The following is a 24933-nucleotide window of genomic DNA, read 5'->3' as shown; positions in this document are numbered from 1 at the left end:
CCTTGCATTTTCTTTCTTGAAGGTAGGAAGTCCCTTAACCATTCCTTGTTTTTGTAGTTGAGAGAGACTGTCAAAGTTTAGATGTCCATATCTGACATGCCATAATCTGATAGGTGAAATGTTTGTGCTTTCTAGTCCTGCAAAGTTAGAATTCCTTGGAATAACTGTTCCTTTCATACTTAACAGTTTTCCATCTTCGTATCCTGTCATCACTGTTTTCATGTTCTGATTCATTGAATTGATTTTAACTAGGCCATCCTCCAAAACCACCTGATGTCTAGCTTGTTGGATTGAGACTAAAGACAACAAATTCTTTTTAAAGGTGGGAAAATACCATACATTTGAAATCAATCTTTCTCCAATGTCAGGAAGATAAACTTTAACGACACCTTTTCCATAAGGAGTATGTTTTGTATTATTAGCAAGAAATATTGAACTAAGGTGGCATGATTGGAAGTTCCAAAAGAAGTCTTGTTGAAAAGTCATGTGTTGAGTTGCTCCTATATCTAAAATCCATGCATCTTCATAATCACTTTGAAAAAAGGTGGAAACTAATGTTGTTGATTATGATCTTTGACTTTATGTGAAGACATATTCCAAACCATCATTATCTTGATCAGTGGCAAATTGAGCTATGTTTTGATGGAACTTTGGAATTTTATCAACGGAAGTTCTACAGTCTTCTGCAAAATAGCCCACTTTGTTACATCTTCTGCAGACAATTTGATTCAAGTCTCTGCCTCTTCCTTGAAACTGTCCTCTGCCTCTACTTTGACCTCTGTTTTGAGTTGGCCCTTGGCTTTGATTTTGACCTCTTCCTTGACTGTTTCCTCTGTTTTGAAAGTTTCCTCTATTTTGAAAGTTTCCTCTGCCTTCATTGTTTCCTCTTCCTTGAAAGTTTCCTCTATTTTGGCTTCTTCCACGACCTTGTCCATTATGTGCTGTTGGATGTTGATTGAAATGTCCTCTTCCTCTAGAATTGTCAGTTGATGGTTTACTTGTGCTGGCCTCAGTGAAGAAGACATCTTCCCCTTGTTTCTTCTTCCCAAAAGTTTTGTCGTGTTGAGCTAACATCTCACTTAGCTCATCAAACTTTATTTTATCTAACTTTCCGGTCACTTGTAGAGTTTCCTAAAAATGCATGTAAGAAGAAGGCAATCCAACAATTAGAATTGTGGTCATGAAATTGTCATGTATTGGAGGAAATCCTGCTTTTACTATTTCTTTCTTAATATTTTTAAGCCTGGCAAGACATCTCCTCGTTCAATTAGTTTTTGTTGAAGCAACTTAAGTTGTAGATCAACCTTTTTTGATTCAGGTTGTGTATCAAAGAGATCTTTGAAAGTACGCAAAGCAGTCCATGCATCTGAGGCGTTTTCAATATGAATATACATCTCATCATTAACTAAAGACTTTATAAGAGCTAGTGCCTTGACAATTTTTAACTTCCCGTTTTGCAAGTGGAGCTACATCTGTGGGTTTATTAGGCTTAATGTCTCCATCACATATGTCTTGCCACAATTCATTATATATTAGAGTGCTTTCAATGAGATGTTTCCATGTTTTGTATGATTTTACCCCTTCAAGCTTATCAGAATCAAAGAACAGATTAATTAACTTCAACATTGTAGTTTTGAAGCTTTGTACCAAAAAGAATCAAGCACAAGAAAAAGATGAGCAACACGCCACACCACTCAAAAACGATCTATTGGGGCTTGGCCTTGACCCTTGTATAGTCGTTGGAGGAGAAAATTGACTGAGCTTTGCACTTGGCTGTAGTCAATTTCTTTTAAAAATTTTACAATGAAATCTTTAAAAATTTGACTGATTTACAATCCTTGCAATGTTTTATGCAAAATGTACTCTAACCCCGCCTCAAAGTAAAAAATTACTTTGTGTTACAATGTCACACTTATCTCTCCAAATAAAAAATTACAAATAAAATCTCCTTATTACTCCAAAAATTTACTGGCCCAAACATTTACAAATAACCCCTGCACCTTATTACTCCACAAATTTACAAACAATAAATTCCCAAAATATGAAAACTCACCATATCTCTCCAAAATAAACTATTCCTTATCTCTCCAATAAAAGTTTACAAAATTTAAAAAATATACCTTATCTCTCCAGCAAAGGCTTCTTCACTTCTTAGATTCAACTTTAAACTTCCTCAAAAAAACTTTAAGAAGTTGGAATTTTTTTTTTACTCGCTATCCTCCACGCTAGCTGCTCGTTGCCTTCTTGCTGGCTCACGCTGGCTTCTGCTGGCTTCACGTTGGCTTCTACTGGCTTCACGACTATCACAAAGAGTTCACATATTTCTCCCATTTTTCAATTATTATTATCTCTAAAGGAAATAAAATGAAGCCCTGTGCCGCGCAGATTTATGATACTCCATGGATCGAACCTGAGCCGGAGCTTCCTCTAGCCACGCTCACGCTCAGGTGGTGAATATAAAGTCTTGAAATGAGATGTTTGCGCAAAGAAGATCCACAGGATGGACAGGTGGTTGAATCTGATATCACTCACTGCACATCAGTGTGAAATTGTTCACAAATTAAAAGACGGGAGTGCGATGGCTTTTCATCACGAAAATTGATTTGTGGTGGAGAATGCTCAACGTTTTGTGATGTCCCTTTCACGGGAAGTGAGGTTTTGATTTTGGACTAAATCTCCAGTGCCTTTCTGGGCGTCGGTGAAATCGAGCAACTGTTCGGAGTGGCCCTCTGATTATCGTCCATGTGATCGATCGAATCTCGCCACTTACATGCCTACAAATTCAATTGAGCTTTTTAGTGTAGCAGGGCCCTGTTGTCTACCTACTTGTTTACCATTTTTTTAAGAAAAACACCATAATAGTTAAGTAAACTCTCAGTATAATGTGTAGACAACGCGTCAGACCATGACAGAGACATCCCTTCCTATATCTCTTGAGTTCTTGAATAAATTAGCAATTTGGTCTAATCATTGTTTTCACAGATTTTTGAATCAATGAAATGCATGCTCGGCCCTCGATCTGGCAGCAAATATAATATCATCCGTCTACTGTAAATTATGATTGGAAACCCTCCTTTGGAGAAAATATGACAGCCTCAAAAAGTGATTTTCAGATTTAAAAATCTAAAATCAATAATAAAATTTCTTTTCCTTTTAAACAAAAAACTGGACAATTTCCATACCAATCATTTATTGATCAATTGAATGGAGTTTTCCAAGAACTTGTAGAGCTGGAATCTCCTCTTCACATCAGCTGCATCACTGGAGCTCTGATACCACAATAATGGCAAAAGTGTTCTCAGACACACAATTTTATTAATCAGAAAATAAATTACATAATAATTTTGCAAGAGTTTACACACACACCAACTCAATTGCAATCAGGAGAATGAGCTACATATAAGCTTAATTTCCTAACCTATTCTACTTATGGACTACTTATTAAATTAACAAGTGTCCATTTACAATAAATGCAATTCTAACCAATCTACTAACTCTACTCCTAAATTGGAGCCTAAGATATGACATTATTCTAGAAGTCATATCTTTTACAACAATATTCTATTTCTAAGTGTCTCCAATATTTAATTAAATATTCTAATTAAATAAATATTCTATCCTAACTTTGTGAACTATGAATTTTGTATTTTGGATCATCTAACAAGGATGTGCCCAATTTTGAATCATACTTGTTAACTTAATACCCATATGATGGGACTAAGTGGTGAATATCTGTGATCATGTATTATATTTTTACTTTTCTATGTACTCTATCTTTACCTCTTTTGGATGACTTACTCTAAGTTGATCACTCACCCACTTTATTGTCTTTTGTTGGTGGCATGGTCAAACTTGATCACTCTCCCACAGTTTGTACTCTATATTTCTTAATACAAATGAGACTACATATATGTACAGTTCTGAAATCTTGTCTCATACTTGCATACTTTCTCTCTCTGATGTCAATTTATATGGATACAATACCAGTAATAGAGAAAAGTTCACACACAAGAAAGCAAACATGCAATGTAGAGAGAAGATTCCGGAACTGTACACATATCTGTATTAATAAATATATATAGTGTCCAAAACTGTGGGAGACTGATCAAGTTTGATCATATCTCCAATAAATACAATAGTGGGTGAATGATCATTAAGTGTATGTCACTGAAAAGGGATAAGAACAAAGTACAAATACAATGCATACTCACTAAACTAAGCCTCGTTACCATAATATTGAACTTATATACAAAGACTGTCATGGATTTTAGATTAAATCAGTGCTTTTGACAAGCTAATACGTTCATTGCATAAAATTCAAACAAATTTAATTTATTCCTTGTGATATTTTTTTATCTAAAAGAATGATATGCATGCGTTTCACTTGCTCTCTCTCTCTCTCTCTTATGGGTTAGGGTGGTTGGAATGGTGGAGATTTGGCATAGATGAAGATTTCTTATATGGCAATGGGTTGCAGGTTGCAGGATTGGCTGTTGTTGCTGTTGTCTGCTTCACGGCGCGTGCCTTGTTGGTGCTTAGTACTGATGTGCCGGTAAATATGTTCACAAGTAGTCTTTAAATATGACTTTTCTATGTATAGCTCTGTAAATATTTGTACTCTGTATTTTTTGCAGGAATTAAATATCTGGCATCCTAGGCATGTTGTTCATTCACAATCTCCTCTGCTGATATTTCTATACTATTTTATAGGTTCACATCTTCCCTCATATCTAGTTAGAAATTTAGGGTTTGAGATATATTTGGATCTGAAATTTGTCTTGGATTAATTTTTGTAGGTTCATTAAGGAATACCCTCAGCTGCTCTCATTTGTTTTGCCATTTATTCTGTTTTAGTGTTGTACTTATGAAATTATGATAAGAAAAGGCACAAACAATTGCTTTTGTATGGCAAGTTGATAATAAGGCTGTTTTTCCCCAAGGTTAGGGAACATATTATTGGCCTCATAAAATGTATAGAGAAACATTGCTCTTACATTATCTTGCTACCTGATGAGATTCTCTAAAGATCAATAACATCATAATTTTACTGTAGGAAGAGTAGAGAATTTTCGTTTCTCTACGCCCTTAGTCTTAATTTTCTGGTATAAACCACGTCTCTAGCCCCGGATTATATTTTAAAAATAAAGGTCCAAAATGGTCCTCATTCAGCTTCCATAGGTAGAGGTATATTTTTGGTCAAAAATCAAAAGGAAATCTGCAATTGGCCTTAACCATTTGATCTAGAAGGGCATCATCCTACACAATGCCATAATGGTGTGGATATGACAACATATGTAGCTAACCAAGCACCGTTAGAATATGCCTACTCGGCCTAAATGTAGGGATGTCTATTTAATCGTTCAAAGTCCTCTATCCAATGTAGACTAGTGGGATACAAAAAGAGGACTATAATGTGTATATCATAATCATGCCTATTATGAAGGATAGACAATAGACCTCTCATCATAAAGATTATACAGTAAATTCAATCAGACATTGTTGAAACTTCAACAAGGTTCTTCAATTGATTTAGCTGCTGGCAGTAACTACTTGGAATGAAATTGCAACTTAGTTTAGAATTTCTGGCATAGTTTCATCACTTAAACCAGTCCTTAGACCCCTTTGACATGATTTTCCAAATTCCTTGCAAGCTTAATCGATTCAGATTTTGTATTGGCTGAATGCACCTCAATACTTAAAAGTTCTCTTTAAATTTTTCCAAATTTTTATATGTATTGAATAGGGCATTTATTGTAGAAACAGGTTTATAATTTTTAATAAAAAGTTAAGAAAATAATAAATGAATCTGCTTCTTACTTCTTTAATTGTCTTGCATTCCACTTTGCACAAAGGAGGAATCCTAGCAATTACGAGGGTTGAGGGCTTAATGAGATTTCTGGGAGTACAATCCCTATGTTTGTTTCCGTACCTTTGATCTTCCTACAATGAAAGGCAATGGGTAAAGACCCTAGCCCTATTAGTAGCACTTTGGTAAAGACTTACAAATTGGCCAAGACTAGTAAAAGTTTTCCATCTTGAAAATTTTCTTCATGATTTGCTGTATCAGATTTGCTGTCTCATGCAAGATCCACTTATCTGACCCAAATTACTTATCTGCCTAGATCCATCATGGAGGTGTTAGCACTAATTTTTACACCCCATGAATTGATATAAACTTAAAAAATCAGCAGTAAAAATCAGCAAACATATAGGAAATCTGCCCTAAGTGTCACCAACAAATCTTCCTCTCTGTTTGGGTTGGTATGTGCCAACCTCAAGTGGGTGTCCCTAGGGTTTGTACCCATTGTTCTAACCTGTAAATCTACAAATAAACACTCAAAAAACAGTGAGATAAAGGTTGTTTGACCAGCAAGTTAGTGGCCAAACAAATTTGTAAATATTCATACGTACAATGCCTGGAATAGTCCTTCACAAATCAGCACTTGATATGGAAAAATATTGTGAGAAGAAAGCATATTTAAGTGGCTAATTGCCCAAATAAATAACTGAAAACTCTTAATAATTTGCACAAGATAACATTGAATCAAACAAACTAAAGTGAATGGATCAAAATTGAATTTTACTGCATGAGCCAAAAGGTTGGCTGCAGCAAGATGACTATCACAAAACTTCAATACAATACAATGATATCTAGACACAAAGTAATAAGAGCTAGAATAGAGAGAGAAGAATAGTGGAGAGAAGAAAGTATGGCTGCTTTCTCTTCCTCAAGACAAATTCTAGTTCAAAGGTTGGCCTTCCACCTGTATATATAGGTTTTTCTCGTGGCAATATGAGCCCGAGAGAAGAAGGAGAGGTCGAATTGTCCATTATTTGCAATTACTGCACATGGTTGAATTAACTGATCTTTGAATGGGGAATAAACTAAGTGGAACTTGTTTGAGTTGAACTGAAGTAACTTCGAGTTGGCATTAGACAAAAGTAACTTTGAGATTAATTTAGCCAACTCAGCTTGGCTAATTTCCCTCTAATCCTTTTTTAATAATTCAACTTAGGATAATTTTGGGGTTGAATTAGTTTCCCTTTTTCTGGAGGGAAAAAAGGGAGGTAATTTAGGAGGAAGAATAGGGAAAAGGGTGAGAGAAAAAAATAGACAATTTAAGGGGACAACTGAGAGGAAAGATAGGAGGCAAAATAGGAGATGAATTAGGAAAGAAAAATACACAAGGAGAGAAGAAAAATATGAGAGGGAAATAAATTTACTCAATTTCCATGCCATCTCATCCTTTGCCATTTCATTGATCACTCATCCAAATTCTTGTAGTTGTCACATGTGCACTCACATTGCTGCCACGTGTCAACCCCAAGATTGCTACCTCATGCTGCTAAAAATAGTTAGGCCTATTGATGCAAAATCTAGTAGGCCTTGGGGGGGGGGGTACCCTACAAGGCTATCACTAGACTAAGTGACAACAATGGGGTGATGGCCCATTGTCACCAATGACCACAGCCAAAACCCCCAGCTCTTTATGGATTTTCACCAATGTGAAGAGTCTTGGTATGTATATAAGTCACCTAATAGGTATTCTAAGCTTAAAGGTGACAAGGAGGCCTTCGAGGGAAAGACACAATTTAGGCACAAAGCTCCAAGAGGAAGCAATTCACTTTCCTTGAAGAGGCCAAATTAGGGCCACACAAGACCTAGGGTTTGATTGATAGGTTGAGAGTAGGGAGGACCAAGGTCTAGGTGCAAAGAGAGGGTTTCCTACAATGCGTTCCAACAAGGTTAAGGCATACAAAACCCTCAAGAAGCTCTCAAGTTGAAGCTAAAACCAAACTAGGGTTTTCTCCTAGGGAAAACAACTAAGGCAAGAGAAATTATGGATGAAAATGGAATGAATGCCCACCAGAAGGGAATGATTTTGTGGCAACCTCTCAACCCTTGATGTTTAGACTTTCCAAGGTCCATAATTCCTCCTCCTTGTCAAGTCACACTAAGCCCTAGTTGGCCGCTTGCCCTTAAGAGGGCCAAATTAGGCAAGAGAGAGAAAGAGTAAAACCTATGGATGGAAATTGACTTGATCACCAACAAAGAATCCTCAATGCGTAGTCCTAGGGTTGATGTAGTCTATGGATTCTTTAGGTTGGCTAAACCATGCAAATGAGTAAGGATATTTTGATGCTCTCACATCAAAAACCTAACTATTACCTTTATGAGGGATTAAAATTCACTTGGGAGAGCTAATGTAAGATCACCAAGGGATTTCCATTTACATATCATACAATGAGTAATGTGTTAATCTAGGTTGTCATTGATGTCAATACATTGATCGTTGATATAGCAATAATTGGATGGCAAATATTCTTGAAGATACCAGAAGAGGACTACACTTGGAAGATTGCCTATATGACATAAAGATGATGACATGCCCTACCTCCAATGATGATTTGATGATAACATGACAAACCTCCAATAATGTTGAAGGAGAGAAGGTGATGAAGAAGGCGATCAACGACATGATGGTGTCCCACATTGAAGAAGGCAAGCATAATGATGACATGTTGACCCGATGAAGTAGAAGGAAAAACAATGAAGAAATCCATCCATGAAGGAGAAGCCCATCCATGAAAGAATATTGCTGTCCTATATTTCTGCACTTATACAGGACCAGTCACATTAAAAAACATTTTTTCATCTCCTTAGAGGCAGAATTATTCCGTGATACCTACACCATCTTAAAGAGCATAATTTTGCCTTTCCAACGAGCTATTACTCAGCCCGAAAATCCAAGCGGTTTAAGAGATATGAATTTTACAAGTTGAGGAAATTATTCTGGTCACTAAGCCGACCTGAACATGTCAAACACATGTCGGCCTGGCTAAGGGTCATGTCCATTCAGTTTTCACTCAAAGAAAGGTATATATATATAGGAGGAACACGACATTTTTGAAGGTTAAGCTATTCCAGATTTAATAAGCAAGAAAGGGTACAGTAAGTTCACATCTCATGAACTGTACAGCAGGCCTTATTGCGGGCTGTGGAAAAGATTTGTGGACTGTTCTAAGGTAGATAAATAGCTCAAATTTGCGGACTGTTCTAAAGTGGATGGCTCAGATTTGTGGACTGTTCTAAGGTTATTACAGGTGGATAAATGGCTCAGGATTGTGGATTGTTCTAAGGTTATCACAAGTGAATAAATGGCTCAGGATTGCGGGCATACTTCTGTGGTGTAAGCATTGACTGTGGGCTATCTTATGGTGGTCTGAGCTACGTTTTTCAAGTTCGGTACCTCTCCTAACATTGCAGACAGTGTGGTGAAGTGCAGACCCTATACCTTGAATCCAGTGCCTTTCAAACAGTGCAGTGACATCTAGTGCAGTGGTTATCTAACATGTTGTTCACTGTGTAAACATTGTGAACAGTGAGCTAATCCCTTTTCCTGGAAAGTGAGAAGCAAACAATGGAACAATACCTTTGCTGAACAGTGATTTAAATATCTTACAAACTCGGTGCTGCAATATCTTTCAAGGATAGTTATCACTACATCTTGAAACTGTAAAGACTTAAATCTGTGTATACGGTCATCCCTTTCTAGCCCAAATTTAAGGACAAGGGTAAGTACAACTGTGGAAGAGCTACAATAATTTGGACCTCAGTCCTGTAGGAGCTCAGTTTTTTTGTGGCATCCTTAACAGTCACAACAGCTTGGTGCAGCATGGTGCCAGAATATTATTGCTAAGTTTTGGTGCAGTAAGGACATTGGTGAAGTTGTGGTGCAATACCAAAATTCTTGGTGCCATCTGATATTCTTCAGACAGCTGGTGCAGTATGGTGTAAGAATTTTTATGCTACAATTGGTGCAGTATGGTGTAACATGGTGCAAGAATTTCTATGCTACAGTAAAAGTGTTTATGAAGAAGGGTGATGGTGCAGAATAAGGTGGATTGGTAAAGTGAAGTACTGGAACAGTTTGAACAGTGGTCTGGTGCGGTGTGGTGCAAGGACCTTTGTAAAGAAGAATTGTCACAATCTATTGCTGAAGTCTTGGTGCAGCATGGTGCATTGGACAGTGGTGTAGTGTGGTGCAAGGATATTCATTTCTGGAGTCTTGGTGCAGGATGGTGCATTGGGCAGTGTGATATTTTGAACTGTGGCCTGATGCAGTGAAGGATTATTGCTCATAGGAAAATTGAAGCTTGGGTCTGAAGTTTATTGACCTGTGAAAATAACAGTCACCTGGAACCTGTGATGTGTGGATGAGTAAGACTTGAAGAAGCCTTGTAAAATCTTTGGAGACATTATGCTGTGCTGAAATCATCATGAAGTAAACTTGGAGGATTTGATTGGGTACCATGAAGAATAGTGGTGACACCTTCAATATGACAAGGTTGTCTTTGATGATTTAAAGTGGAAGACTACAGTGAAGCTGAAGATTGACAAGGCTCGGTGAAGAAGATTTTGGGAACCATGAGTTACTACCAAAGTTATCTTGATGAATTATTGCAGTGGGTTGGAGCCTCGAAAATACAAGGTTGGTGCCTTGGAGGATAGGGTTGGAGCCCTAGAGGATTGGTGTCCTCAAAAAACCAGGTCGGAGCCTATACTAGAAAAGGGTTGGTGCCGTAGGGGTTGGAGCCTCTAAAAGCAAGGTTGGTGCTTTGAGAAGATAGGGTTGGTGCCGTAGAGGTCGGAGCCTCACAAAAGTCCAAGTTGGTGTTTGTCAACAGGTTGGAGCCTAGGTGATTAAAGATCCGTGTCTTCATCTAGGGTTGGAGCCCTACATACATTGTACTTGATTTATTAAAGAAATTAATAAAAGCATTTATTCTTATTGTTCATTTTGTATTTTAAATATAAGTGATCTAATTGGTAAAAGTCACAATTGAAAAGAAATACTGATTCGCCCCCTTCTCAGTATTTCCAACATAATGCATGGAACAATATGATCTAGCTTCCATAAAATTGATGTTCAACAAAATTAGGGTACAATATTTAACCTAGATCACCAATTTATTCCATACATTAGACTTGAAATACAAAAATTTTAACAAAAGAGCACTTACAAGACAATATGCATGTACAATCCAATCATTGATCCAATGCAACTTTTGTAAAGACAAGAATATATCTCCAAGAAAAAGTATTCTCCATTCACATCTCTCCAATAGGAAAAGAAGTTGAAATTCTCAAATGCAGAGGCTGAATTCATAAGTGATGATGATGATGACAAATGAAAAGACCCTCTCCTTTATTTATATGAGGAGGAAAAGTTCTAATTATACATAAAAGCACTTAAAAGACAAGTAAAATTATAATGACGCATTGGGTTACAAGCCAACTCATCTAGGTTAGGCAATAAATCAAATGAGAGCCCACATGTATGAGCCATGAGGCCTCAAAACGCTGATGTCATCTAATAAATGAGCCCCATGTGACATGCCTTGAGGCTTTTGAATGCTGTGTGTGGTGTAGAAGTCTCTAAAAATTTTCATTTAAGGGTTGGCCCTCAAATTTCCATCGATATCCCTTTGTGGTCCCCAAAATCCACGTGGGGTACCAAAAGGTGGTCTCTTGGGTTGCCAACTGCTCAAAATGTCCATCTCTACTTTTGATTTGGGGTAGCATTGGATGTGCTCTAGCCACGAAATTTGGTGGAGAGGTTGGGGCACATGAGATCTCCAATACCCAGAAAGGGTTTGGGTAGATTCTAAACAGTTCAAGAGATATTAAAATAATTAATATTTTTGATGGAGTCCCTAAGTCTAAACTTAGGGAAAATAAAATATTAATGTGGATTAATATAAAACTATTTTAGAATGGTCCAAAAGACATGGATCAAGCCAGATCTAATCTTAGCTGTTGATTAGGGACTTAATCTCGGCCGTTGATATGTCAACAGGAAAAGTATAAGAGGCTTGAGGGTCACTTGGAGAATACACGAGAGTGATCAGTCATTCTATTCTCTAGAGTGGGATTTGCTAAGAGAGATAGAATTAGTGATCGGGAGATGTAGATGAGGGGAATTTGAGTATAAAGAGGTCGAGAGGCAGAGATAGTGCCGAGAAAGCAGCACAGTAGTCGGAGAGAGTGACGCAGAGCCAACTAGGGCTCACGTAGGGCCACACAGAGGTAGCCATGAGCTGCACAGAGCCTCAAGAGGCCAACGTTGCTGACGCAGAGGGCTAGAGGGATGACGCAGGGCCTCCTAAGGCTGACGCAGACCCATCTGGGGTGACGCAGGGCCAGCGCTGGCCAGAGAGGGGTTGACGCAGTCTAGAGAGGCTGACGTTGGGGTTTCTGGGGAAGATTTGTGCTGAGTAGCTGCTGGAAGGTTTATCCAGGGTTTTGGCTAGGAGATTTGTCAGAAACTAAGAGGTATTACTGCCAAGGAAATTCTCTGTTGGGTAGGCCAATTTCGACACCCAGATTGTACTCCGATATTTCTTAATGAGAAAACCCTCAGATAGCTGCACCGGTTTTCCCACTTTGGGTTTTTCCGGGGTCATTAGTCTAAAAATAATGGTGTCATATGGTGTGATTGTTTTTGCCTTTAGTTGCTGATCTGTAATATGTTGAGCGTGCACTAGTGTTTATTTTTAGTTTTTATATTGTAAATAACTTGTTAAGTAAAATAGCAAGTAGGTAGGAATAAATCAGATAAAGTGCATGGAGGGTTTCTAACTAAGTAAACTTAGAAACTTCAACATGGTATCAGAGCGTGATTGCAGATCACAGGAGGACTAAAGGACATCAGCCAAGTGGAGCAATAGCAACAAAAAACAACTGTCCCAAGGTGAAAGAAGATGTTTCTAGCAGAGCAGCAACAAGGAAGGGTGACGCAGTGCCTGCGTCATCAAGGGTGAGTCGAGAAGAGGCAGCGTAGAGGCGAAGAAAGGTAAGAGAAGCCTCACGTAGAGCCACGCAGTAGCTAGGAGGGCTGATGCAGTTGGTTGAGGAGGTTGGGTTGCAGTGTCCCGATTGCGTAGAGCTTAGGAGCTCTCACCTTCAGGTTGCTGGGGTTTAGAAGGCTGCAAGAATATTGCAAAGTGGAGCTGGTGAGGGACTGTAATTAGAACAGTTTTTGACAGAGCAAGGCTAGAGGAGTTGCTACCGAGGGTTTCTAGCCGAGGAACCTAGATCAGTGGTGCGGTTGCACAAGATGATCAGAGTAGGGGGCATCTCGACAACGACAGAAGGATTTCCAGGATGGAAATCAGGACTCAGCGGGAATCTAGAAGAGAACTTCCAGACGGGAAGTAGAGACTCAGAGGAGTCGAACAGAGAACTTATAGGAGGGAAGAAGAGGAGCATCATGGCACTACACAGAGTAAGAGACTAGGATAGACTGGATTGAGCATCGAACTTCGTAGTCTAGAAGGCCAGAATCTTATCTGTACTTGACAGGAATTGTGTCAAGAACTTCGCCTTGAAGGTAATAGTTGTCCCAGTCGACCCCGATGATAATGACAGGTACGAGGAGGCAATGGCAAGGGCCGAGAGCATTATCCTTGACGAGGTCAATGATCATGTAGTACCACGCATAGCCAAGAAGGAAACAACGTTTGAGATGTGGGAGGCTCTCAAGAAGCTGTACCAGCATACTTTTGTGCAGAGAAGAATGCTGCTTGAGAATCAGTTGAGGTCGTATCAGATGAAGAAGGGAGAACCGATTGACACCTTCTTCGGAGGACTGAATGAGATCCGAGATCAGTTGACTGCTATAGGGGCGACACTGGATCTGGAGTTGATGGTGAGGACAACCTTTGAATGCTGTCTTAGAAGACTGGGAGGTATTTGTCCAGAGCATACTGGGTAGAGGGACACTTCCACCTTGGGACGAGATGTGGGTAGCTCTTCGCCAGGAAGAGATCAGATGGCAGTTGAAGACGGGTAGCAGCAGCAAGTGGATCAAAGTCAAGCAGGAGGAGGAAGATGTGGCCCTAGAATCTGAGGGAAAGTAGGAGAAGTGAAAGAAGAAAGATCTCTCCAAGATCAAGTGCTACCACTGTGGGGAGCTGGGTCATTATGCGACCCAGTGTCCAAGGAAGAGGAGTAAGGGAGAGTCTTCCGAGACTAAGGTAGCGCCAACACGAGTAGAGAAGGAAGTTTTGACAGACGATGACTGTGCCATGAGTGCACACGCGCCACTTGAGAAGAAGTGGGGAGACATCGCGCTATAGTCAGGCATACTACAGGCAATGAGGGGCAGGATCCTCGAGGTACCCAGCCTCTTGGATTAGACCTTGCTACGGGAGCCCCAATGAGGAGTAGCAGGACTGACTAAGCTGGGTAGAGACAGATGCCGATGGAGTAGCAGAGAGAGCTACAGTGCAGGAGTCCCGAGACAGCGCGAGGCTAGTAGGCTGCAGCAGTGCGAGAGGCACAGGAGTGTTGCACCAGTGTAGAATGGCATAGAGAGGTGTGCAACAATGTGAGATGCAAGGAGTTGTTGCAGCAACGTAGAGGTTAGAGAGGGAGCACTTATTAGTGGCAAAGAGAGCTTCAGCATCAGTTGGTGTCTCTAGCCCAACAGGGAGGTCAAATTGGGAGATCAATTACTTCTCAGTAATTGAGTTGCAGTGCAGCAGTGGGCAGCACGATGCAACATGATGAGAGGAGGAGCAATACGGATGCAGTGCTGGGAGAAAGGACCAGCAACAACGCAAATGTAGAGGGAGTTGTCGTACAGATGCAGTAGTGGCAGTAGCAAAACCATGGGCAACATTACAGGATGCAGCAGTGCAGAGGATGTTGAGCAGGAAGGCCTAGCATCAGCACAGGTATCGATGTCGGATGATCAGAGTAATACTTAGTGAGGAGTATTGCTAGAGCACAGTCCTTGCTAAGAGGAAGTGTTGATTTGGGGTAGTATCGGATGTGCTCTAGCCACAAAATTTGGTGGAGAGGTTGGGGCACATGAGATCTCCAATACCCAGAAAGGTTTGGGTAGATTCTAAACAGTTCAGGAGATATTAAAATAATTAATATTTTTGATGGAGTCCCTAAGTCTAAACTTAGGGAAATTAAAATATTAATGTAATTAATATAAAATTGTGTTAGAATGGTCCAAAAGACATTGATCAAGCCAGATCTAATCATAGTCATCGATTAGGGACTTAATCTCGGCCATTGATATGTCAACAAGAAAAGTATAAGAGGAGGCTTGAGGGTCACTTTGAGAGCAGACCAAATGATCAATCATTCTATTCTCTAGAGCGGAGTTTACTAAGAGAGATAGAATCAGTGATCAAGAGATGCAGCTGAGGGGCATTTGAGTACAGAGAGATAGAGAAGCAGAGATAGTGTTGGGAAAGCAGCGCAATAGCTGGGGAGAGTGACGCAGAGCCAGTCAGGACTCATGCAGAGGTAGTCGGGAGCTGCGTAGAGCCTCATAGAGGCCAATGTTTCTGATGCAGAGGGCCAGAGGGTTGACGCAGGGCCTCCTAAGGCTCACGTAGACCCATCCGGGGCGACGCACGGCCAGCGCTGGCCAGAGAGGGGCTGACGCAATCCAGAGAGAGGCTGACACTGGGGTTTCTGGGGAAAATTTGTGCTGAGTAGCTTCCGGAAGGTTTATCGAGGGTTTCCGCTAGGAGATTTGTTAGAAACTGAAAGGCATTACTGCCATGGAAATTCTTTGTTGGGTAGGCTAGTTTCGACACTCAAATTGTACTCTGATATTTCTTAATAAGAAAACCCTCAGATAACTGCATTGGTTTTCCCACATTGGGTTTTTTTGGGGACATTAGTCCAAAAATAATGGTGTCATATGATGTGATTGTTTTTGTTTCCTTTAGTTGTTGATCTGTAATATGTTGAGCATGTGCTATTGTTTATTTTCAGTATTTACATTGTAAATAACTTGTTAAGTAAAATAACAATTAAGTAGGAATAAATCAGATAAAGTGCATGGAGGGTTTCTAACTAAATAAACTTAGAAACTTCGACATGTACTCCAACATTGAGGGCTTTCTAGGTGCTACTAGTCCTCCCATGTGTCTTAGAAGGTTAGACCATCCTCACCTGGGATCTGAATCAACTGCCATCCCTAACAGGGTGCTAGGTTGGCCTCGGGGCATGCTAGGTCTAGGTGGATCATCTTGAAGAATCATCAAATGTAGTGCAAAGTGGTAGAATGGTCTGGGTGTAGGGGGTTCCCAGGGATAGTTATGATTCACTAGTATTGCTCGGACACCCAATGCTCTCAACGATTCACCTGTGGGTGCCAATACACTTCTCTGGGCCCTGGGTACCTGTGGGTAAGGTGCCCATGTCATGGGATGTTGAGCCACCTGACAATCACATCATAAAGTTCAGTGAAAGAAACTATTCATGAAGGAAAATAATCATTTTTGAATCCAAGTGAACAAAGCTTGAATTTAAAAGGTTATTTTATATTTCAAATAAGGCTTCCCTTCCAAAATTGTGGTCTTGAACTTGCAATGGTGTTTCCTCCTTAGGTACGAGTGGCTAAAGGACATTCTTGTTAGGTGTTTCCAACCCCCAAGGGGAAGTAACATTTCCTCATTCCACCCTTCAATTGATAGGTGTTAGTGAATAATGATGGTATGTAGGGGAGAAGACTTCATGGCTAAGTTCCATGGTCAAAGGGACCAACATGATGGGGATCCACATCCTGTGTGCATAAATGTTATGAGGGAGCAATCGTGGATGCATGCGTTACCAACTCGGCCTTTGTTTTTCCACTTGTCTTGTGCGCCTTTTACTTTTGCTTAATTTTTATTTGTATTACTGCTTTAGCTCAAAGGGTTAGAGCTTGCTTTGAATGATGTATAACAGTTGTATCACCCCCTAATGATGAGGCAATTCATTGCCCATCATGGTTGGGACATGCAAGGGTTCCTTTTTAAGATGTAATGGAGCAACATGTGCTCAAAAATCAGGTGCTGGCCAAAATGAGTGAGGTAGAGCTCATGCTGAGCTTTTTCCCACGTGCTAATGTGTATGCCCCGTCCATATTTTGCATTTTGATATACTTTTATTTTGCTTTGTGGCCATAATGTGCTCTTTCTTTTCCTTTTGGTTGCATCAACCTCCTAGGGAAACGTTGTGGGCCCTACTTAGGTATGTGGATGTATGGGTGCCAAATCCTAGAGAACCGTGGTTAGTTGAACCTGAAGAATGGAGGTGGAGTTTGGGCTTATAATGTAAGATGGAAAGCGATAAGCATGGAATAGGGAAAAATGGAACTACACTATCACAATTAGGGATTCCCGAGTATTGCCCCTCCTGTACCCATTGGGCCATTAGAGGAGGCTCCACTGGACCAGGATCAATGATTAACTCCCCATTTAAGGTGAGGAAGCAAGATCACGATAAAAAACACTCCTCCTTAGAGGTCACCCCATAATTCATATCAAATGCCCAAATACAAACAAGCATAAGCACCAAATCGCAAAATGAATAAAGTAACTTTTGGTCAGAATCCCACCTTTGTCCATGTGCTCTTGCCAGATGGGTGAGAAGCATATGAATGAAGTCTGATGCAAGTGGCAAAGACCAAATCAGGGGCTGCATGGCTCGCTGATTGCATGCAAGGAATGGGAGAAATTTTTTATCCTATAGGGTCACCCATTTTGGTGGGTAACAAGGCCAAAAATAGGAATCCCCTTGAAAGTAGGAAACGATTTCGAATGCCTAGAATAGATAGAGTGACATTGCCATATATAGCTGCTAGCATGCCTAAAAATAGGCACTACTAAAAATTGAAATTTGTTTTCATGCCCACAATATTTGTGAAAATTTCTAAACTGAAATTCTACTACAACAACTGATTTATTTCACCTAGTTATTATTCACAATAAGTTATTTACGAAATCCTTTCAGCAAATATTAAAATAAATTCTACTGTAGTTATCACATAATTACATAGAGAAAATACATGCACAACAACCAATCACATCAACACAGTTGTTTTTATACAATTGTCCCTGGAAAAGCCAAATGCAGGAAAACTGGTGTTGCAGATGAGGGTTTTATTAATCTTCAACAACAATCGCTTTTACAAGGAATGATTTTACAAAGAAACTGAAAGAAAACACCTGAGACTTTCCCTTTCTGACTTTCTGACACTTTGGAGACCCTTCTCTCACTCCCGCGTCACTCTGTGTGGCCCGGCATGGCTATAAGTGGATCTACATCCCTTTGCGTCAGCCTGCGTGAGGGCTATGTCTCTCCTCCGGACTGTGTCTCTCTCTGCGTTGTCTCTCACTGTCCTTGCGTCACCTCCTCCTTAGTCACGGATTTCTGTTGATGCCCTCCTCTTCCTCCACCCTGCAACTCTTCCTCTGAAATTGATCTCCTTCTCTTGAGAATCGATTTTCCTTGAGATACTGAGTATCAGCCAATGTGTCTCCAAATGATCCACAAGTCTTCTCTTATACTTTTCCTGTTGATGAATCAACGGTCAAGATTAAGTCTCTAATCAACGACTAATATTAAGATAGACTTGATCCTCGTCTCTTAGAAGTTTCTCACCCTTATCATTATTAATACCTATTAATATTTTTATTTTCCTAAGTTTAGACTTAGGAACCCATTAAAAATATTAATTATTTTAATAACTCCTCATCCGGGTGGAATTTCTCAAAATGATTTTTGGTTCTTGGAGATCTCATGTGCCTTAGCCTCTCCTCCAAATTTCAAGGCTAGAGCTCATCTGATCTTACCAAAAATAAACACGCCCTCTTAGCGAGGAATGTTCTCTAGTAATGCTTCACCATAGAAACATCACATTGATCTTCTGCATCGGTACCTGTGCTGATGCTTGGCTTGCTGCCTCACATCCCCTGCACTGCTGCTTCCTGTACTGTTTCCCATGATACTGCCACTGCCGTTGCTACATTTGTACTGTAGCTCCCTCTCAATATGCTGCATCATGTTGCCCATAGTACTGCCACTGCTAACTGCTGCACTGCAACTCCAACAATTATCCATTTCTGCTACTAAAATGGATTCTTCACCATCCCCATCTTCTCCCTGAAATAAACAAACTTTGTTCTTCCTAGAGCCTTGGTGGGGATGTCTGCCACCTGTTCTCTTGTAGGAGTATACTGCTCCTCGTTGGACACAGTCTCTGACAAAGTAATACCTGATATCAATGTGTTTCAACCGATCAAGAAATATCGGATTCTTAGAGAGCTTGATGCAACTCTGATTATCACAGAAAATCCTAGTTGCTTCCATCCTTCTCCTGAATAGATTCACAAGCAATTTCCTAAGCCATATGGCTTCGCACGAAGCTATGCTTGCTGCCATATATTCTTCTTCAGCTGAGCTCAGTGTCACAGCTTTATGTTTGCTACTACACTAGGAGTTCATTCCTGATCCAATGTTGAAACAATACCCAATTGTACTTTTTCAATCTACTGAACTTCCACCCCAATCTGCGTCACTAAACCCACTTAGCTTGATGTCATTGCATTGGGTGTACAATAGTCCATGCTCGATTGTTCCTTGAGTATACCTGAGAACATGTTTGGCTGCTGCTCAGTGCGCCCTCTTGGGTTCCACCATGAACTGACTGAGGGTGTTGAAAGCGTAACAAATGTCTGGCCTGGTATTGAACAGATACATTAGGGACCCAATAAGTTGTCTGTACAAGGTGGGATCAACGTCTTTATCTTCTGATGCATCAATCTTCTTCTAGTTGGTGATCATTGGAGTAGCCATAGGTTTGTAGTCCTGCATCTTGAATCTCTTCAAGATCTCTGTAGCATATCTCTCTTGTCTAAGGAAGATCTCACCCTTTTGTTGCCAAACCTCCAACCCTAGGAAATAATGCATCTGTCCCAAATCCTTCGTGTTGAATCTTGTGGCTAGGTTCTTCTTGCAGTTTTTGATGAGCCTTGGTGATCTTGTCAGGAAAATATCATCCACATATAACACTGGGATTAGAGGCTCATTCTCTACGACAAGATAGCAGAGATTAGGGTCTGCATCACTCTTGACGAACCCCATCTTCTGCAAGTAGCCATCAATTCGATCGTACCATGCTCTATGTGCCTGTTTAAGCCCATACAAGGCTTTCTTTAATCTACATACATGAGATTTCTTCTCATGTGTCTCAAAACCCTATGGCTGTTCAATGTATACTTCCTCTTCTATTACCCCGTTCAAGAATGTTGTCTTGACAGCCATCTGGTGAATCTTGCACCCCATTTGTGTTGCAAGAGATATCACGGTTTTAATAGAAGTATACCTAGCTACTGGGGCGAAGGTTTCTTCGTAGTCTATCCCTTCCTTCTGAGCATAACCCTTAGCCACAAACTTGGCTTTGTATTTCTCCACACTGCCATCTGCAACATATTTGACCTTATATATCCATCTCGAACCTACCATTGGCCTGTCCCGAGGCCTAGGTACCACTTCCCAAACATCATTGACCATTATAGAACTGTATTCCTCCACCATAGCATCTTACCCATACTTGATGCTGAACGACCTCCTGAAAACTAGAAGGTTCCCCAACCTGAGCTACTAGGGCCTGGTATCTCACTGACTATCTTCGCTCACTTTTATTATTCCTGGGTGCAACAATGAAGTCCTCTGCATCCCATAGAATTTGTCGAAGTTCTCGGCTTGTTCTTCCACTGGCAGTGGGCACGTTCAACAACTCTTCCTCTTCCTGAGATTCCTCCTGCTCTGAAGCATTATCTTGAGGAGAATTTTTGGTACTAGTTTCACCTGGTCGAAGTGGTTGGATGAACGGTTCATCTTTTGACTGCTCCTCGGAAAGCATTTCTTGGGATTTCCTGAAATCTCTATCCTCCATGAACTTTACATCCCGCCGAACTACTACCTTCCTACTCCCTGGAAGATAGACTCTATATGCCTTAGCATTCTCGCTATATCCCACAAGATATCATTTCTCAGTAGTTTGATCTAATTTCTTTCTCTTTTCTTCGGGTATACGGCAATACGCTAAACTCCCAAATATGCTAAAAGATAGAAAAGATAGATCAACGCCTTAGAATTCAACCTCTTCGAGGGGGCAACCTCCTTTACATTACACAAATGAATGATTCCTTGATGATTCAAATGAAAAACCTCCTTTCTATATATAGGAGTCTAAGGAGTCACAATATAACCCAGCCGACCTAACAATAATAATATAAAGGCAGAAAAATAACAATAGAGGGATTCTAAGGGGCACGGTAATAACAATATGGGGACAATAGGGGCACAACAATATTAATAAGGGATACAACTACAATAGTAATGGGGTAATAACTAGTATTATAGGGACCTAACATGCCCCTCTCCTTCAAAAGAATGTTGTCCTCAACGCTTGAGTAGTTCTGGATGCTTCTGCATAAAATTTTCATCCTCCCATGTGGAATCTTCAGCGGATAAGTTCTTCCACTTGATGAGATACTCCGAAATTGATCGATTTCGTACTGTCGAATTCTTGTTTCTGTGACTGCTTCCGGTTCCAATATAATTTTTCCTTCCTCGTCAAGTTCTGGCAATATTGTTTAAACTGGGAGCTTGTCGCCTATAACCTTCTTTAAACATGAAACATGGAAAACTGGGTGCACTCGAGAAGCTACAGGAAGCTCCAATTTGTATGCCATAGTACCAATCTTTTGCAACACCTTGTACGGACCATAATACTTTGGTGATAATTTATTATCCTTCTTAGCTTACTTGAGGGACATTTGTTTATATGGTTGTAGCCGTAGGAATACCCAATCACCTACATCAAAAATTCTTTCGCTTCGATGTTGATCTACCTGTTGTTTCATTCTATTCTGCGCCAACACGAGGTTATCCTTTAAGAGTTGGAGGACTTGTTGTTGATGCTCGATGTGATGTTCCACTGCTTGAACCTTAGAATTTTCTCTTAAATATGATGTGATGGATGGTGGCTGATATCCATAAAGTGCCATAAAAGGGGTCATTTTTGTTGCTGTATGGAAGGAAGTGTTATACCACCATTCATCCAGAGGCAACCATTTGACCCATTGTGTTTGTTTATCGGATACAAAGCAACGAAGATATCCTTCCAAACATTTGTTTACTATCTCAGTTTTCCCATCATATTGAGGATGATAAGATGAGCTATGAGCTAACTGAGTACAGAGACAAGAAAATAATTCTGTCCAAAAATTTCTAGTGAAAATGGGATCCCTGTCACTTACAATAATCTTTGGGTTTCCATGTAGCTTTTGAATTGTTTCCATAAATGCAGTAGAAACTGTGCTGGCTTTAAATGGATGTGATAATGCACAAAAGTGTGCATACTTGGTAAGTCTATCAACTACTACCATGATGACACTCTTTCCCTCAGACTTAGGTAAACCTCTGATAAAATCCATTGAAACCTCCTCCCAACGTTGGTTTGGAATGGATAAAGGTTGTAATAGACTCGGGGTCTTAATTGTTTCAACTTTATTTTGTTGGCAAACCAAACATTCTGCCACAAACTTTTGAATATCCGATTTAAGGCCATCCCAAAAAAATTCCTTCTTAACCCTGTGGTAAGTTTTTAAAAATCCCGAGTGCCCTCCTAAGGGAGAAGTCTGCAATTCCATAAGAATCTTTTGTTTGAGTTGGGAATTCTTACAGAGGTATAAGCGATCTTTGTACCATAACAAATCATTTTGCCAGCTAAATGTATCAGATGTACTGGAATCTTGTTATAACTTTCGAATAAGTGCCCACACTTCTTCATCATTCTTCCATTCCTCGCTTCGTTTATTCAATCCGGTTGGATAATAGAAATGGCACACAACAATTCTTCCACATCCTCATCCTTTCTTGAGAGTGCATCTGCCACCACATTTTGCTTCCCTGTTTTGTAGATGATTTCAAAGTCATAACCCAACATCTTTGTGACCCACTTTTGTTGCTCTTCAGAGGATAATCTTTGTTCTAAAAAGTATTTAAGGCTATCCTGATCTGTTTTTACCTTGAAGTGTCTTCCCATTAGGTAGGGTCACCATTTCTTAAGTGCATGTAGTATTGCCAACATTTCCTTTTCATAAACAGCTTTGTGTAAAAACTTTCTCTTGATTGGACGACTTTCAAAATCAATGGGTCTTTCATCTTGCATTAAAACAACACCAATTCCATTTCCTGAAGCATCACATTCCACAATAAAGGTTTTTGTGAAGTCTGGTGTAGCTAAGACCGGTGCTTGGCACATTGCCTCTTTAAGATGTTCAAAGGCCCTTGTTGCTTTTGGAGTCCATGAAAATGCATCTTTCTTCAATAATGTTGTTAGAGGTGTTGCTATTCTCCCATAATTCTAAACAAACTTGCGATACTACCCTGTCAACTTGAGAAATCCTCGCAGATGCTTGATGGATGTGGGGATTTTCCATTCCTAATGGCTTTAATTTTGCTAGGGTCTACCTTGACTCCTTCATGAGATACAATATGACCCAGATATTCCACCTCTTGTACTCCAAAGAAACATTTGGATCTTTTTGCATATAGTTGTTTCTCCTCCAATAGTTGTAGCACCTTGTCAACATGTTCAACATGATCCTTCCATGACTTGCTGTAGATTAGTATATCATCAAAAAATACTAACACAAATTTTCTAAGGAAGGGTTTGAAAATGGAATTCATCAAACCTTGAAATGTAGAAAGTGCATTGGTAAGGCCAAAAGGCATGACCAAAAATTCATAATGACCCTCATGAGTTCTAAATGCTGTTTTCGGAATGTCTTCAGTCTTCATTCTGATTTGACGATATCCTGAACGAAGATCCAACTTGGTGAAGTAAATTGATCCATGCAATTCATCCAGTAATTCATCAATGACAGGAATGGGAAACTTATCTTTAATAGTGAGCTCGTTGAGGTCCCTATAATCTGGACACATGCGCCGTGATCCATCCTTCTTGTGCACCAATACTACTGGAGCAGAGAAAGAACTTTGATTAGGTTGAATTATACCAGCCTCTAGCATTTCTGCAACCATACGTTCAATTTCACTCTTTTGGGCATAGGGATATCTGTACGGCCTGATGTTTGGAGGAACACTTCCTGGAATCAGATGAATAGCATGATCATGATCACGAATAGGTGGGAGACCTTTGGGAGTCTCAAATACCTTGGAATGATTGTCCAAGTCTTTTTGGAGATCTAGAGAAATAGATGATTTCGATGTGGAAACATCTGGCGAACATAATTGTGCAATTACACCTCTTTGTTCATTTTTTAGAAGCTTTGTCATACCATTAGAGCTAATTATCTTTCCCGGTTTCCTTGCAATACCCCTTAATTCCACTTCCTTTCCTTTCGCATAAAATTTCATGAAAAGTTCTTGAAAATTAAAAGCTATTGTATCCAAGGATTGTAGCCATTGGACTCCTAGTACAACATCAACACCTCCCATTGGAATGGAAAGCATTGGGCTAGTCAATACATATTCTCCCATGGATAGCTTGATATTATGGCACTCTCCAGAGCAATTTATTGTTCCTCCATTTGCAACCATCACTTGACACTCTGGTGCTGGATATAGGAAGCAGTTCAATTCTTTTACTACCTTACAATGAATAAAATTGTGGGTACTTCCTGAATCAATCAACACTATTACCTTTTTCTTCTTAATTTGTCCTTATATCTTGATGGTTTGAGGAGTGGTAATTCCAGCCAATGCATTACAAGATATGGTCAGATTCATTTCTTCTTTATCTAGGCTTTGTTCTTGGAGTATATCCTTTTCTTTTGACTTTTCTTGCTCCTTTTCTTCTTCCTCTTCACAATCTATGTAGAATAATTTATTCTCAGCACACTTATGACCTTTAGTGTATTTGCTATCACAACTGTAAAAAAGCCCTTTTGTTCTTTTTTCTTCCAATTGTGGTGGTGTCAACCTTATAGGTTGTGGAAGGCTAGGAGCAACAATACTTCCATCTTTATAGTTGTGAGTGGTATGCTTCCTGATTGCCATAATTTTGCTTTCCATTTTTCTTGCTAACCTGAATGCCTTCT

At 39.9% G+C, this 24933-nt stretch overlaps 1 protein-coding gene across 6 annotated transcripts in view; it reads left to right on the top strand.

Moving 5' to 3' along the window:
- The window catches only part of LOC149169851 (tobamovirus multiplication protein 1-like), a 380857-nt gene that overhangs the window by 254142 nt on the left and 101782 nt on the right, over positions 1-24933 (top strand). For 5 of the 6 annotated variants that reach the window (XM_089428835.1, XM_089428833.1, XM_089428834.1 and 2 more), the window contains 2 exons: positions 4478-4552; positions 4635-4710. In XM_089428835.1, the coding sequence (XP_089284961.1) occupies positions 4478-4552; positions 4635-4710 (151 nt within the window). The remainder of the gene's footprint in view (positions 1-4477; positions 4553-4634; positions 4711-24933) is intronic. The other variant, XM_089428837.1, reaches the window with a different exon arrangement.

The sequence above is a fragment of the Pinus tabuliformis genome, chromosome 4_2 (genome assembly GCF_031772625.1).
Source record: "Pinus tabuliformis cultivar Carrire ecotype Pingquan chromosome 4_2, CPIR1, whole genome shotgun sequence".
Classification (NCBI taxonomy): domain Eukaryota; kingdom Viridiplantae; phylum Streptophyta; class Pinopsida; order Pinales; family Pinaceae; genus Pinus; species Pinus tabuliformis.
The sequence above is the reverse complement of the archived record's forward strand: the minus strand, read 5'-3'. Positions and strand labels throughout refer to the sequence as shown.